At 39.2% G+C, this 16,331-nt stretch overlaps 1 protein-coding gene across 2 annotated transcripts in view; it reads left to right on the forward strand.

The window, feature by feature from the left end:
- LOC134309155 (protocadherin gamma-A4-like) overlaps window positions 1-16,331 on the forward strand; it is a 113,104-nt gene that overhangs the window by 73,610 nt on the left and 23,163 nt on the right. The window contains exon 1 of one of the 2 annotated variants that reach the window (XM_062990793.1): window positions 12,085-14,655. The exons of the other annotated variant lie outside the window; for it this stretch is intronic. Coding sequence (XP_062846863.1) covers window positions 12,193-14,655 — 2,463 coding nt within the window. The 5' untranslated portion in view covers window positions 12,085-12,192. Of the gene's footprint in view, window positions 1-12,084; window positions 14,656-16,331 lie in introns of those variants that run through there. 2 annotated transcript variants of the gene reach the window in all.

Genomic DNA, 16,331 nt, shown 5'->3' on the forward strand with positions numbered 1-16,331 from the left:
ATATCCTCCCATAAGTCCAAAGACAGTCAGGCTAATTGAAACAACAAAAAAATGGCCTAAGTATCAGTGCGTGTGTGCGTCTTTGTGTATCTGCCCTGTAATAGACTGGCGACCTGTCTGGGGTGTTTCCTGCCTTTCACCCAATTAACCAAACATGTTGCGACCCTAACCAAGTTATAAAAGTGGTAAAACAGACAATGAATGAATAATTGGCTTTATACACCTTTTAGCAATGGGTGTTGCAGTAATCCATAGTTATATATTAGAAGGGGTGTTGACATAGAATTGGCCATTAAGCGTAGATTGCAAACAGTTGTTTGTTGGGTTCATATAATTTTATTTATTCTTTATTTACCTCACATACTTGTGTAAATAAAACATCTTTTAAAATCGTTTAAAATTTTGTAGCTAGTACTTTAGTAGCTAGTAGTGAGAGAACAGTATCCAATAAATGTTGTTTATTAAAGGGGAAACATGAAACTAGTCAAATGGCTTGTTGTTTTCACATAAGTGAAATCACACCCTTGGCCAAATTCACTCAATTTAATCGGTGTCAAAGATAGCATTCATCAGACAAATTGCTTGTCTTAAATTTAAATAATTGCAAAATTGCTAAATTAATTTGTGTCTCTGCGCTTAAGAGAAATTGAAACAATTTTGAATTTTGAAACAATACAAATTCAGAAACATTAAGTAAGGGCCTGAATCGCATATTTGCAACAAAACGTCTGTTATGAAATATGGTAGCTTGCCTGGCAATTTGTAGGTCCCTAGAAAGTCAAGGAGCCATGGTAAACGACTTCTATGGAAGTCAAGGGCCCCATAGCAGGGGCCCTCGTGATCAAGGGCCCTCTAATTGTATGCCCTGCTTTTCTCTAGGGCCCCCTGGTAGGGGCTCTCATAACCAGGGCCCTCTAAAAATATGCCCCCCTCTTTCCTAGGACCCCTAATAGTCAGAAGTCGAAGTCAGAGCAGTGCCACAATGCCTCATCCATTTTCATAAGGGGCCCAAAAGCATGGCTAGGGCCCAAAAGCATGGCTAGGGCCCCCAAGAGGCCCTGGGGTCAAAGTCCCTAATAGTCAGAGGATCCTTAAAATGGAGGGCCCTCGGAAATAAAAATATATTGTATCATAAATGTTGATAAGCATCGCAAAATGTTTCGGGCCAGAGCCCCCCCGGGGCCCCCTGACCTCAAGGGCCCCTGGGCGCTGGCCCCACTGGCCCGGTCAGTAATCCAGCCATGGGCGCGCTACGAGTAAAGGCCCACCGGGCTCTGCGCGTTCCAGTGTTGCCAGATTGGGCGGTTATCCACCAACTTGGGCGGATTTTGTTGGAAAACAATTTAAAAGCAGTTAAATAACACTTCTATTTAAAAGAAAATACTCCAGCATTGTAGAAGGCTATTAAAAGTAAAGTCAATTTTCAATGCTGATTTGGCTTAATAGTGTTGGTCAGTCTGTGTCATACTGTTGAAAGAAAATTAAAATTAGTTTTCCATGCATTCACGCTGGCATGTTCTGGGGATCAATTGAGTGTCATCATTACACACAAGTTGGCAGCCAAATGATCAAGTATTGCAAAGGAATATCTTTGAAATTCTTCCTCATAATGTTAAGGCTGCTATATTTTGGTTTTTTTACTTGTCAGTGAAAATGAAGAGAAAAAAAGCTTATTATTATTATTATTATGCGAGTCTTCGTGATGTAATTCTACATGGCACTAACTGCCTGTATAGGTAAATGAGTAAGTGACCACATAAAAAAAGGTATCAGTTTCTCAGTCTCGGTCTCAGTCTGGCCAGCCCTATGGAAATTGTCCGACTCCGCCATTACATTATGTTACATTAATTTTATTGGAAAGACAAAATACAGAAAAGTGTGTGTAATTCTTACATACTTCTTACATTTTTCTGTGAAGTGTTAACTTACATTAATTCTAAATAAAACCTGAACATTATTTTTTTTTTGCAATAGTGTTTTCTCGAAGTAAATAAAATATTTTTCAGTGTTTTGTTATATCGCCAAAAATATCATTATCGCAAAAATAACCTGAACTATCGTGATATTATTTTCGGGCCATATCGCCCACCCCTACATACAAGACTTAATGTGATATCAGTTGTATTTTAATGAGTGCAGTGTATAATATAAAAAAGTGAATCTACAGACATACATCGTGGACTTTATTGAAATCCCTTTATCTCTCTAAACTTGTTAAGACAACACATGCATTGTGACACAGATGCACATGTACTCAGTGATGTACAAAGCATGCTCTTTTTTTCCTGAGGGCAATAGGCTGTTCTTGGATAAAGGGTAAAGTGTGTGTAGGTTTTATGACAAGGTTCAACATAGTAGTGACATAACAAATCAAAAAAATAGTTTAATATTTAAATAGTTTGCAAGCATGACACCTTTAACCATTTTTAATATTCCATTAGGTGTTAGCTGTATTATATAGAAATAATATTATATTATTTCTCCCCATTCTTTTTCGTGTAAACATCATTGTGAACTGTTTGGTGTGTTATAAATCTGCTTTTATGATCCCACTTAATACACCACAGCACAGAATCTGTTATTCCAAACAAAGGTATTAATTAGGTACACTGTAAGATCAAAAGTATTTGGACGTCTGCCCATGAGCTTGTTGGACATCTAGTTTTAAAAGCAAATTGTATTAAAACAAAGTGAGCTCTATGTTATCATTTCAGATAGAACAACAACTTCTTCTTCTTCTAAGAAGGCTTTTTATGAGACTTTGAAGTATGCCTGTGTTAAATTGTGCTCATTTAGTCAAAAGAGCTTTTGTATGGCTGGGCACTGATGTTGTTCAAGATGTTATATATTATTTCATTTTGATTTATTACACCTGTAAGCAATCGTTGTGGCTGAAACACATAAATAATTTAAAGGGGTGTTCCAACACGTCTTTCATGTATGTCTCTAAGTTCATCTTTTTAATTAATCTTCTTAATGTTTCTTTTATTTTTCATGTGTTGCCCATGCTGATTTGCATTCTTTTTCTTGGATTTACTTTGGTCCCTTGGTCTGGATTAAAGGTAAGAACATTTTTTAAGATTTAAGATGTGCATCTTTTTGCTTTTGTTTTTTTACACTACAGCAGGAAAATCTAGGGCTTTTACATGACTATCTGTTATATACTGTATATGCTAGCACAAGGTAGGCTGTGGTGCTGTTTGGACAGCTCCTGTAGCTTTCATTCAAGAGAAAAGGAAGCACAGTAACAGTGTCTTTAAATTGTTTGCTAATTGTTACTTACTAAAAATAAACAATTACTTGACCAGTTGAAAACAAATACAATTAAAATCCTTACTGGTTTTTAAATATTCCATGGATATATTTTCTGATGACTCCACATGATTTTCAAATGTTCTAATATCCTATAAGGTTTGTGACTATGTTCTATGGCCCACAGTATTTTGTTGAAATGTTCTTAAACATTTGTCTTAAACTCATATATAAAGTTTTTGCCTGCCTACATCTATATGTTACATTTATGTTTAGCCTGGCAAAGAACACAGATTACAGAATCCTGCCCACCATGTCATTATCTTTGGAAGGGTTTATGGAGGCTGAGATGACTGAGAGTGCCTTTAATCAACAGTCTATGCACTTTATTAAGTGTGAATTTGCCCTTTATTACCAAGTTTTTCCAGTATATTTCAGTTGGCTCATTTGTTGTGTTGTCATACAGGGTTTGTCTCTGCCCTGCTCTTTTTTCTGTCATCTCACTTTTGCCAACATTTTTTAGATTTTTTTCTGAGAACTCTCATGGTAGCCTTTTATCTTTTGATTTTGGGTGCAGATAGCAGCATACATTGGAGTGGCTCTTCTTTAGTCTCTGCTGATTTTATTTATTGTAATTATTTCACCTAATTAGAATTGTGCTTTTAGATTTCACAATCCTTTATTTTTTAGAGTGAAAAAGTGTTACCACAATTTGCATTTGTTTTAACATGAATATAGTACCTTACATCAACACAACATTTAGCAAATGATCACCAAATTTGTAACAATGTAAATTATAAATTCGTGGTAATATTGGGTGTGAATATGTATTCTTAATCAGCGAATAATAAAGCTTATTATCACTGACTTCATCAATATGTTCAAATCACTGCGAAAATGGTACACATACTTTGTGATGTAGTAACCTTAAAATAACAGATTTTGAGGTTCTTACTGAAAAAAAAAACATGATTTCAAGCACGCTCTAAAAGATCTCGGAGCCCTTGGTTTCATTAGTGACATAGACCATCACTATTCTTTTTTATTTATTTATTTATTTGTAGTAGTAGTAGTAGTAAACACACATTCTAAATAACTTCGTGTTTGTGCTCGAGGTGTTTGTAAAGAGCGCGCCCTCTCTGTGTAGCGCTGTCCGCTTTTGTGGTGCTGAAAAATCCTCCTCTGACCGCTATTGATGTGAAATTGAAACAGAAAAATAGTCAGAATTTGAGAATAATGAGTACAAAACACATTCATATTATTATGATTATTATTAATAATCATAATAATATAACAATAATATATTATTATTATTTTACTATTATTATAAAAATAATATTTTATTGCAACAATTGACAATATCATTCTGTAATCAGAAAATGTCTATTGATATACGATTAGAGGAGAGTTAACAAACTGTTACAACCACTTTCTGTTTCTCCAAATTACAGTAAACCTTGTTCAGCTCATTAAGGATGTGAAGAGAATTATGAAAAAAAAATACTCCGGAGAGCCAGGCTTTTCTTTGCCTAAATGTTTAATGTTTCTAAAGGTTAGAAGTGACAGTATCACTGACTGACTTTTCTACATATCATCCTAGTAGTATATAAATATTATATGCACAAAATGAAGTTGGCAACCAGTAATGTAAAACAAAACAGAATAAAGTAAATGTTTAGGGTAATGTACAGTGTATCACAAAAGTGAGTACACCCCTCACATTTCTGCAAATATTTTATTATATCTTTTCATGGGACAACACTATAGAACTAAAACTTGGATATAACTTAGAGTAGTCAGTGTACAACTTGTATAGCAGTGTAGATTTATCTTCTGAAAATAACTCAACACACAGCCATTAATGTCTAAATGGCTGGCAACATAAGTGAGTACACCCCACAGTGAACATGTCCAAATTGTGCCCAAAGTGTCAATATTTTGTGTGACCACCATTATTATCCAGCACTGCCTTAACCCTCCTGGGCATGGAATTCACCAGAGCTGCACAGGTTGCTACTGGAATCCTCTTCCACTCCTCCATGATGACATCACGGAGCTGGTGGATGTTAGACACCTTGAACTCCTCCACCTTCCACTTGAGGATGCGCCACAGGTGCTCAATTGGGTTTAGTCCATCACCTTTACCTTCAGCTTCCTCAGCAAGGCAGTTGTCATCTTGGAGGTTGTGTTTGGGGTCGTTATCCTGTTGGAAAACTGCCATGAGGCCCAGTTTTCGAAGGGAGGGGATCATGCTCTGTTTCAGAATTTCTTGTGCGTCAGCTTTCTTCTGGGATGACGACCATGCAGACCGAGTTGATGCAGTGTGCGGCGTATGGTCTGAGCACTGACAGGCTAACCTCCCACGTCTTCAACCTCTGCAGCAATGCTGGCAGCACTCATGTGTCTATTTTTTAAAGCCAACCTCTGGATATGACGCCGAACACATGGACTTAACTTCTTTGGTCGACCCTGGCGAAGCCTGTTCCGAGTGGAACCTGTCCTGGAAAACCGCTGTATGACCTTGGCCACCATGCTGTAGCTCAGTTTCAGGGTGTTAGCAATCTTCTTATAGCCCAGGCCATCTTTGTGGAGAGCAACAATTCTATTTCTCACATCCTCAGAGAGTTCTTTGCCATGAGGTGCCATGTTGAATATCCAGTGGCCAGTATGAGAGAATTGTACCCAAAACACCAAATCTAACAGCCCTGCTCCCCATTTACACCTGGGACCTTGACACATGACACCAGGGAGGGACAACGACACATTTTGGCACAATTTGGACATGTTCACTGTGGGGTGTACTCACTTATGTTGCCAGCTATTTAGACATTAATGGCTGTGTGTTGAGTTATTTTCAGAAGACAGTAAATCTACACTGCTATACAAGCTGTACACTGACTACTCTAAGTTATATCCAAGTTTCATGTCTATAGTGTTGTCCCATGAAAAGATATAATGAAATATTTGCAGAAATGTGAGGGGTGTACTCACTTTTGTGATACACTGTATATAGCAAGGTTTTCAAGAACAAATAACAAAAACAATCAGAAAACAAGTGAGACGAGTGTACAGACAGTGCCAACGTGACTGGGCAGTCAGCCACTGCTAGTTCTCGGTATTATGCTTTCTATTAAGATGACGTTATTGCTGGCCCAGAGAGGGAAAAGATAAAAAAGAAACATACCAAAACAAAAATATGTCCAGGAACATAACACTCACATTACAGGTGTAGCTCATAAAATTATTAAGCAATTCACAAGACATCTTTCTAAGAAGTGGTCAGTGCTGTCGCCTCACAGCAAGAAGTTTGCATGTTCTCCCTGTGTCTCCATAAGTGTGTGTGTGCGCGCGCGCTCGCCCTGTAATGGACCGAGGTGTTTCCTACCTTCCGACCAATCCAAACCTACCTTCCGACGAACCTACCGCGACACTCAAACAAACAAATAAATAAATAAATAAATAAATAAATAAAAGTGATTGAATATTTTTGAGACATCAGGGGTGTGTAAACGCACAACTTGTTTAGGAAAGCTGTGTGTGTTGTGCGCCGCGCGCTGGTGATAAATTGCATGTAGCCTGACTCTGCACATTGAGAACAGAGTGCTATGTACAGCTCTACCACACGGCGGCACTAAACATTCATGTTACACAATACACAGCACACAGCAGTTAAACAATTCATCATGAGGATGTGTTGATTTTCGTGTTTTACTAAAGTAATGATGCCTTTAACCTTTTTTTTACAACATTAGAATATATAAAAGAGAGCAATGCCATATATATGTATACTTACTATACAGCTTGTGGGTTTAAAATAGCATAACTGTTAGTAGCCACATGTTAGTAGTAGCAATCACTACAACAACAATAATAACAACAATACTAGCAATTATAATAATAATCGTTATTATTATTTTTATTATTATTTTTATTATTATTATTATTATTAATAGTAGAAGTAGTTATTGTTGTTGTAGTAGTAATAGTTGTAGTAGTGGTGCAATAAAGACAATTGTATTACTTATTTTGATATATAGTATTTACAATGATCTATCACAATAAAATGATTTCATTTCTGAGAGAGGAGGTCATTTCATTGCAGCAAAAAGTGCTCATAAGAAAAATTTCCAAGATGTTAAACATTCTTAGAGATAAGATCATTATCCAGAAGTCCCAAACTTATGTAGCAGCACCAGTCCTGCCTGGCCATTAAAGAAAGCCCAAAGTTTCATCCAGAGGCCTTCTTAATCTCATCAAGACAAACAAGAAAAGCCCAGTGTAACTGTATAAAACATATAGGATAACATCGTGGGGAAGGCTGGGGAAATGTGTCAGTGGCAACCATAATGAGATCACCTAACAACCAAGGACTCCATGGCCATGACCATGAAGCACAGTAAGCAAGGACTAGAATATGCCAGAAGGAATTTGTATAGGCCTGCAGAGTTCTAGGACACAGTCCTATTAAGTGATTAATAAAAATTGGAACTGTTTGGTCATATGGATCAGCAGTTTGTATAATGAAAGAAGTTTATAAACAGAAGAATGCTATAACCATAGTCAAGCATGGTGGTGGCACAGTGATGATGTTTATCTGCTGCAGCACTTGACCGACATATGGCCGACATTATGACTTCACAAAAATACCAAGGTATATTGAGGAGGAACGTTTTGCGTTCTGAGCTGATATTAAACCTTGGACAATGATCCAGAGCATACTTCCGAGTCAACCAAAGCTTAGTTAAGGAATCATTAAGAAATAGAATCTGTGGTTTGCTAATTCTCTAAAATCTTTCTTTACCCGACAAAAGTACAAAGAAATGACTTTTAATATTTTGGCTGACGAACTTAAATGTAGTTTGTAAATGTAAAAAAAAAATCATTTAATGCCTGCAACACACAAAAAATGTACAATGTATGTTGTGGTCAGATGAATCAATGTTTTAGGTTGTTTTGGGGAGAAAACATATCAGGTTCTCTATTCCAAAGAAAAAGAGGGCCATCCACACTGGTATCATGGTTCAAAAGCCAACATCTGTCATGGTATGGGGATGCACCAGTGCCCACTGCATAGGTGGCTTGTATATGTGATGGTACCACAGATGCAGAGGCATATATTGGGATTTTAGGAAGCACATATGTTATCAAGGCGACATTTTTTTTTACCCCGGAAGTCCATGGTAATCTCAGCACAACAATGCCAGGCCTAATTCTGCATGTGCTACAACAGTGTAGTGTGTATGGAGGTGTGTGTGTATACTCACAGTGGTGTATATGGGTAGTGTGTTTGGAGGTGTGTGTGTGTGTGTGTGTGTGTGTGTGTACTACAACAGTTTGTACACATAGTGCCTGTGCTTTTCTGGCCTGACTGCAGTCCACATCTGTCTCCTATTTAAAATGTATGTAGCATCATGAAGGGAAGAATCAGACAGTGTCAACTGTTGACACTGAATGGGCAATATGTTGCAGGCATAATTTTCGTCAAGTAAATAAATGTTTCTGGAAATAGGGTTTTCAATTTATTTCATGCACATGTAAGAATGAAATGTTTTATTTAAAAGAATAACAGAGGCCACGTAGAGTTGTGACTTCCATACTGCTAGCAAAAAAGGCTTCACAAGGCCATTTTAGACCTTCACAACACAAAAGTGGGAGTAATTTTATTACGTTTTACTGAACAAAACCACAGGCTTTAATGTGTGTTGTCTCTAGTAATCTTACTGGTAGTGTAAAATTAACAACACAACCAGCAGTATTTGCTGTCTATAATGATTAGGGCCATGAAAATACCTGTTATGTATTAGGATTATTTAAATTAATTGAGTGTGAACTCACATAGCGTAATGTCAAAAGCCATACTGAGTGCTTCTGAGAGCCAGGGGATTGAATCCTGTATTGGGCCTACAAATAGAGCCATTTGGTGTACAAATATCAGACACCCTTAGTGCCAGTTCTAAGCTTGAATAAATAGGGGGGTTGTATCAAGAAGGGCATTCGGTGTAAAAACTGTGCCAAATCAATTATGTGGTTGAATGGTGGCATCCGAGGCAATCCCTAACAGAAGCAGCTGAAAGGAATTTTGTGTATCAAATATATATTATACATGAAATATAAATGATAATCATTATAAAGCTAAAATTTGTGTGTATATATAAACACATAATGATCTAATATGCGCAGGTGGCGTATATTAGAGTCAGCTCAGCTGTGGGAGCTGGACAGTTAGCACATTAATATGTGACATGTAACATGATATATATACTGTGTATATATATATATACAGTGTATCACAAAAGTGAGTACACCCCTCACATTTCTGCAGATATTTAAGTATATCTTTTCATGGGACAACACTGACAAAATGACACTTTGACACAATGAAAAGTAGTCTGTGTGCAGCTTATATAACAGTGTAAATTTATTCTTCCCTCAAAATAACTCAATATACAGCCATTAATGTCTAAACCACCGGCAACAAAAGTGAGTACACCCCTAAGAGACTACACCCCTAAATGTCCAAATTGAGCACTGCGTGTCATTTTCCCTCCAAAATGTCATGTGATTTGTTAGTGTTACTAGGTCTCAGGTGTGCATAGGGAGCAGGTGTGTTCAATTTAGTAGTACAGCTCTCACACTCTCTCATACTGGTCACTGAAAGTTCCAACATGGCACCTCATGGCAAAGAACTCTCTGAGGATCTTAAAAGACGAATTGTTGCGCTACATGAAGATGGCCAAGGCTACAAGAAGATTGCCAACACCCTGAAACTGAACTGCAGCACAGTGGCCAAGATCATCCAGCGTTTTAAAAGAGCAGGGTCCACTCAGAACAGACCTCGCGTTGGTCGTCCAAAGAAGCTGAGTGCACGTGCTCAGCGTCACATCCAACTGCTGTCTTTGAAAGATAGGCGCAGGAGTGCTGTCAGCATTGCTGCAGAGATTGAAAAGGTGGGGGGTCAGCCTGTCAGTGCTCAGACCATACGCCGCACACTACATCAAATTGGTCTGCATGGCTGTCACCCCAGAAGGAAGCCTCTTCTGAAGTCTCTACACAAGAAAGCCCGCAAACAGTTTGCTGAAGACATGTCAACAAAGGACATGGATTACTGGAACCATGTCCTATGGTCTGATGAGACCAAGATTAATTTGTTTGGTTCAGATGGTCTCAAGCATGTGTGGCGGCAATCAGGTGAGGAGTACAAAGATAAGTGTGTCATGCCTACAGTCAAGCATGGTGGTGGGAATGCCATGGTCTGGGGCTGCATGAGTGCAGCAGGTGTTGGGGAGTTACATTTCATTGAGGGACACATGAACTCCAATATGTACTGTGAAATACTGAAGCAGAGCATGATCCCCTCCCTCCGGAAACTGGGTCGCAGGGCAGTGTTCCAGCATGATAATGACCCCAAACACACCTCTAAGACGACCACTGCTTTATTGAAGAGGCTGAGGGTAAAGGTGATGGACTGGCCAAGCATGTCTCCAGACCTAAACCCAATAGAACATCTTTGGGGCATCCTCAAGCGGAAGGTGGAGGAGCTAGAAGTCTCGAATATCCGCCAGCTCCGTGATGTCGTCATGGAGGAGTGGAAAAGCATTCCAGTGGCAACCTGTGAAGCTCTGGTAAACTCCATGCTCAAGAGAGTTAAGGCAGTTCTGGGAAATAATGGTGGCCACACAAAATATTGACACTTCAGGAACTTTCACTAAGGGGTGTACTCACTTTTGTTGCCGGTGGTTTAGACATTAATGGCTGTATATTGAGTTATTTTGAGGGAAGAATAAATTTACACTGTTATATAAGCTGCACACAGACTACTTTTCATTGTGTCAAAGTGTCATTTTGTCAGTGTTGTCCCATGAAAAGATATACTTAAATATCTGCAGAAATGTGAGGGGTGTACTTACTTTTGTGATACACTGTATATATATATATATATATAAATATATATATATATATATATATGATATATATATATATATATATATCAATCATGTTACATGTCACATCTAGCAGTAATACCCCAGTTCCCTTATTTCTAAACCTAACAAATAAAAAAGAAAATAGAAAACAGAAAAAAAGAAAGACATGTATAATATTGTTTACAAGAAGCTGTTGTTGCCAACTGGAAGGTTGTGGGCTAGAATCCTGGCTCTGCCATGCAGCCACTGTTGGGTGCTTGAGCACGGCTCATAGATATGTGTATATATACATATATATGGCAAATAAAAGCATTGGTAAATATTTCAGAAAATTGATGAGATTAGGCTAATTAAAAACAGCGCCGTCCAGTGGCTTACTCGTGTCCTTGCATCAATGGCACTAATCCAAAGAGTGAATATTACCTCTCAAATCTTCTTTCTTCAGCCTCAGTTTAACAATAAAAAATATGCCGAGAAATATGTAAAAAAAATTTGTAAAGATATAAAAGATGTCAAACATATTAAAAGACTGAAATACAATACATTTGCCATATCATGAGCTAAGGTTCCCAGTATAGGTTAAAAATCATCCATAATTCACCCATACATTTTGCTTGCTGAACAGACATCTAAGCAGTATGAGCAAGCGGATTTCCAACCGAACTAAAACACACCGTGACTGTGCTGAAAAGTTTTGTGGCTCAGAAAACTCGGGGAGAAGTTGTGAGAAGCCTGTGGCTCTTTCTCAACCAATCAGAAGAGGCGCTTTGTGGTGGAGCCACCTCCCCCGTGCGCGATGGAGAGGCCCAGTCAGTGCGCAGAGCTTAGGGGGACGGATGGATTCTTGTGTGTTTTTTTCTTCAACTTTATGAATTTACCGACACGTTTTCAGGCGCCATGGACTCTCGTAGTAATTTTTTACTCTATGTCAAACGGATTAAGTTTCGAACGGTATGGTAAGAAGAACAACTTTGAAGCAAATATGGATTAATCAGGGGTGAAACTTGTAACTTCTATCATGGAGCGGAGAAAGAGGAGACGCTTGACGGAATGGCCCGCGCTTTGGCTCGCCTTTTCCTCCCTATCGTGCTTTTCCAGTGCGATGGCTGAGCTCAGGTATTCTGTACCCGAAGAGCTAAAACCGGGCTCTTTAGTCGGGAACATAGCCAAAGACTTGACGCTTAGTGTTCAGAGGATTAACCAGAGGAACGTGCGCGTTATTTCGAACCCCAGTGCGCAGTATTTCGAGATCAACTCGGATAGCGGTGCCTTAGTAATTAGAGAGAGGATAGACAGGGAGCACATGTGTGGATTGGAATTAACGTGTTCTTTACACCTTCAAATAGTTCTTCAGAACCCTTTAGAGATGCATGGAGTCCTAGTAGAGATAATAGACGTGAACGACAACTCGCCACAATTCCCGGCTCGCAACTCGACGCTTGAGATTTCAGAAGCGGCCGCGCCGGGAACCCGGTTACGCCTGGAGAGCGCGCGCGATCCAGACGTGGGCGTCAATTCGTTGCGCGCGTATCGACTCGAGCCGAACGACTATTTTCAATTAAACGTCGAAACCAAAAGTGACGGCAGCAAGTTTCCTGAACTAGTACTGGACAAAGCACTAGATCGTGAGATGCGCTCCGGATTTCGGCTCTTGCTGACTGCTGTGGACGGCGGACAGCCTGAGAAATCCGGTACCACTCTACTGTTGATTACAGTTTTGGATGTTAATGATAACGCACCGGCATTTGATGAGCCCGTGAAGCGAGTCACCCTTTTGGAGAACTCTCCAATCGGGACAGTCGTGGCCAAACTAAACGCCACTGATGTAGACTCAGGATCAAACGGAGACATATCTTTCCTATTTAGCAAATACACACCAGATAGGATTCTCAATCTGTTCAGTGTTGATGCTAAAACGGGAGAAATCCACGTTAAAGGAGAGGTGGATTATGAACAGGGTAATGTTTATGACCTCACAGTTCAGGCCAGGGATGGCGGATCCCCCGCTATGGAGGGCTCCTGTCACATCAAAGTGGAAATAATAGATGTAAACGACAACACGCCAGAAGTGACCTTAACCTCCCTAACCAATCAAATTAGTGAGGATGCCGAAACAGGCACTGTTATTGCTTTAATCAGTGCACGAGACTTAGACTCAGATAAAAATGGACAAGTGACTTTAAAAGTATCTCCTGGTCTGCCATTTATCCTAAAATCTGCTTTCAGTGAGCATTACACTCTTGTCACAGACGGCCCATTGGACCGAGAAAGCGTCCCTGAGTACACTGTGGTTTTGACTGCCACAGATGGAGGCTCTCCTCCTTTGTCTTCTCAAAAGAAATTTACAGTTAGTCTTTCTGATGTAAATGATAATGCTCCTGTTTTTTCTCAACCCTCCTACTCTGTTGACATTGAGGAGAATAATGCCCACAGTGCTTTAATAGTGACCGTCTCAGCATCAGACTCAGATTTAGGTGACAACGCCCGTCTTTCCTACTCAATCTTACCGACTATCATCAATGGTAGCCCTGTTTCTTCTTATGTCTACATCAACCCGGAAAATGGAAACATCTTCACAATGAGAGCATTGGACTATGAGCAGATGAATGCATTTAAGATTGAAGTGCAGGTGCAGGACAGTGGAAGCCCACCACGTAGCTCCAATGTCACTGTCCATGTCTTTGTCATCGACCAAAATGACAACCCACCTGTTATCCTTTACCCCTCTAGCTCAAAGGACTCAGGCCTACTGCTGAACGTGCCTCGCTCTGCGCCTGTTGGCCATCTTGTAAGTAAGATAGTTGGTTATGACCCTGACAGTGGGCACAACGCATGGCTGTTTTACAGCATTGCACCAGGTGAGGATGCTGCATATTTCCGTATAGGAGTTCACACTGGTGAGCTCCGCACTATGAGAAAACTGATTGAAGATGAGTCAAGTGGCCGGGAGCGCTACAGTTTTGTGGTCGTCGTGCAGGATAATGGACAGCCTCACCAGTCTACCAGTGTCTCTATTATTGTCAACTTAGAGGAGAAAAGTTCAGAGACAGCCATAGACTCTGACAGAACTATCTTTCCTCTTAAAAGTGGTGAAATTCCGGATATTAGCCTGTACCTCATAATAGCACTGGGCTGTGTGACTCTGGTCTTTCTCATTACCATTGTGGTGTTGCTGGTGCGGTGCCTCAGACATAAAGATGACCTGGCATGCTGCTATTCAAGGAAGGACTTTCGCTCCCGCCATGCTTATCAGCAACGTTCTCATAAGGACCTACACCTCCAGCTGAACACAGATGGGCCTATCCGGTACATGGAGGTGGTGGGGGGCCCTCAGGAGCCCCACACACGCACATACAGGCCCTACTACTCAACAATATCTAGTAGGAGTGACTTTGTGTTTGTTAAGACTCCACTCCTGAGCCATAACAACACATTGAATATGACCCTAACCAGGAAGCACTTAATGGACTCAACCAATGAGGTGAGGGCTAAGCTCAGCGTATAAGCTAACAACATAAATGTTTTGATATTGTGACAGGCTTGCAGTTTCTATGTGCACAAGGTGGATTTCTAGTCAAATTACCTAGTCTAATCAAATCTTTTTTTGTTTGTTTCTAAATAGGTGTAAATATGTTTTCAAAAATAACCATTTAAAGACAAGTATACAATTAACACAGTTTGTATATACTGTATAGATATCTGTATAGATTTAAAGCAAAACATGTAAGGCTGCTAATAAGTTAGAATCAGTGAAAGATACATTGAATGAATAATGAGGACACATAGGACAGGGATGTGTGCAGAGAAAAAAATGGTGGCTGAAAACAGGATTTCAGAGGTCATCCTCTGACCCTGGACTTCCTGTTGTGCTGGATGCTGGTGATTGATTCCATACCTTAAAATCATGTGACCTTTAGTAATGCATGCATGTCACCCCTGAGAAATCCCATAATTAATTTTTACAGTCGGTTTCAAAATACTCTACAGGGCAGGAAATGAAAGGGAAGATGTTTTCTGTAGATATGTAGTTAAATTACTGTATATAATAGGATAAATATTAAGCTGAGTAAAACATTTGCATCTCCCTTAAACAAATGAATAAGAAAAGCTTAAATGAAAAACAAAAAGAAAAAAATAGCAAAGAATCAGTTTGCACATTAGTTCAGTTGCACTGATGTATTGTCACATTATAAAAATGGGACCTGCACTGTATCAGCAAAAGTATTTGGACACCAGACCATATGCTTGTTGAAGATCTTTTTTTTTTTTTTATTGACCTCTGTGATCTTTTCAGCTATAACAACAGCCTCTTTTTTGAGAAGGCTTCTCACAAGACTTTGAAGTATGTCTGTGGGAATTTGTGCCCATTTAGTCAAAAGAGCATTTGTATGAATGGTCACTGATATTGGTTAAGAAAGCTCTGATAGATGTTCCACTTCATTCCACAGCTGTTTATAGGGGCTGAGGTCAGGCCCATGTTCATACCACTGAAGTTTCTTCAAACCAATCTTCATGTCTTTATAGACCTTGTTTTGTGCACAGGGGAACAGTAATCCTGAAACAAGAAAGGGCCTTTCCTAAACCGTTGCTAAAAACTTGGAAGCTTATAATTTCCTTTATATAATTGATTTATTACACATGTTACCAATTGTGGCTGAAACACATGAATTCAAAAAATTATATAGGGTGCCCCAATACTTTTGTCTTTATAGTATATTTCTTCTTAAAATAATAATAATAACAACAACAACAACAAAATCTAAATTTTACCACTTCAAATTTGTCATGTTTTGAATTAGATTTAAATCTGGTATTGTTTGAAGAATTACTTGTGAATGTCAGAAGAGAAAGAACCAGAAAACAGATCCTTATCTGAACAAAGAAATCCCTTTTATTGAACAGAAAACTCATCCTATCTATCTGTCTTCATTTGAGTGTATGAATCAGTACGTCTCTGGGGAATGACTTTAGTCTTTGGGTCATAAGGAGACCATCTGGCCTCTTTGGCACCACACATGTAATTCGTGTGAGTGTTTTGTGGGTGGGCATTTGAGCTGCAATGGCAGAGGGCCCAACCATTATCTCAGGGCTCTGAGATTGAATCCATGATTTTGAAGGTTTTCATGTTTCTGATATAATATAGCATTGCCATAATAT

The sequence above is a fragment of the Trichomycterus rosablanca genome, chromosome 1 (genome assembly GCF_030014385.1).
Source record: "Trichomycterus rosablanca isolate fTriRos1 chromosome 1, fTriRos1.hap1, whole genome shotgun sequence".
NCBI classification, from domain to species: Eukaryota; Metazoa; Chordata; class Actinopteri; order Siluriformes; family Trichomycteridae; genus Trichomycterus; species Trichomycterus rosablanca.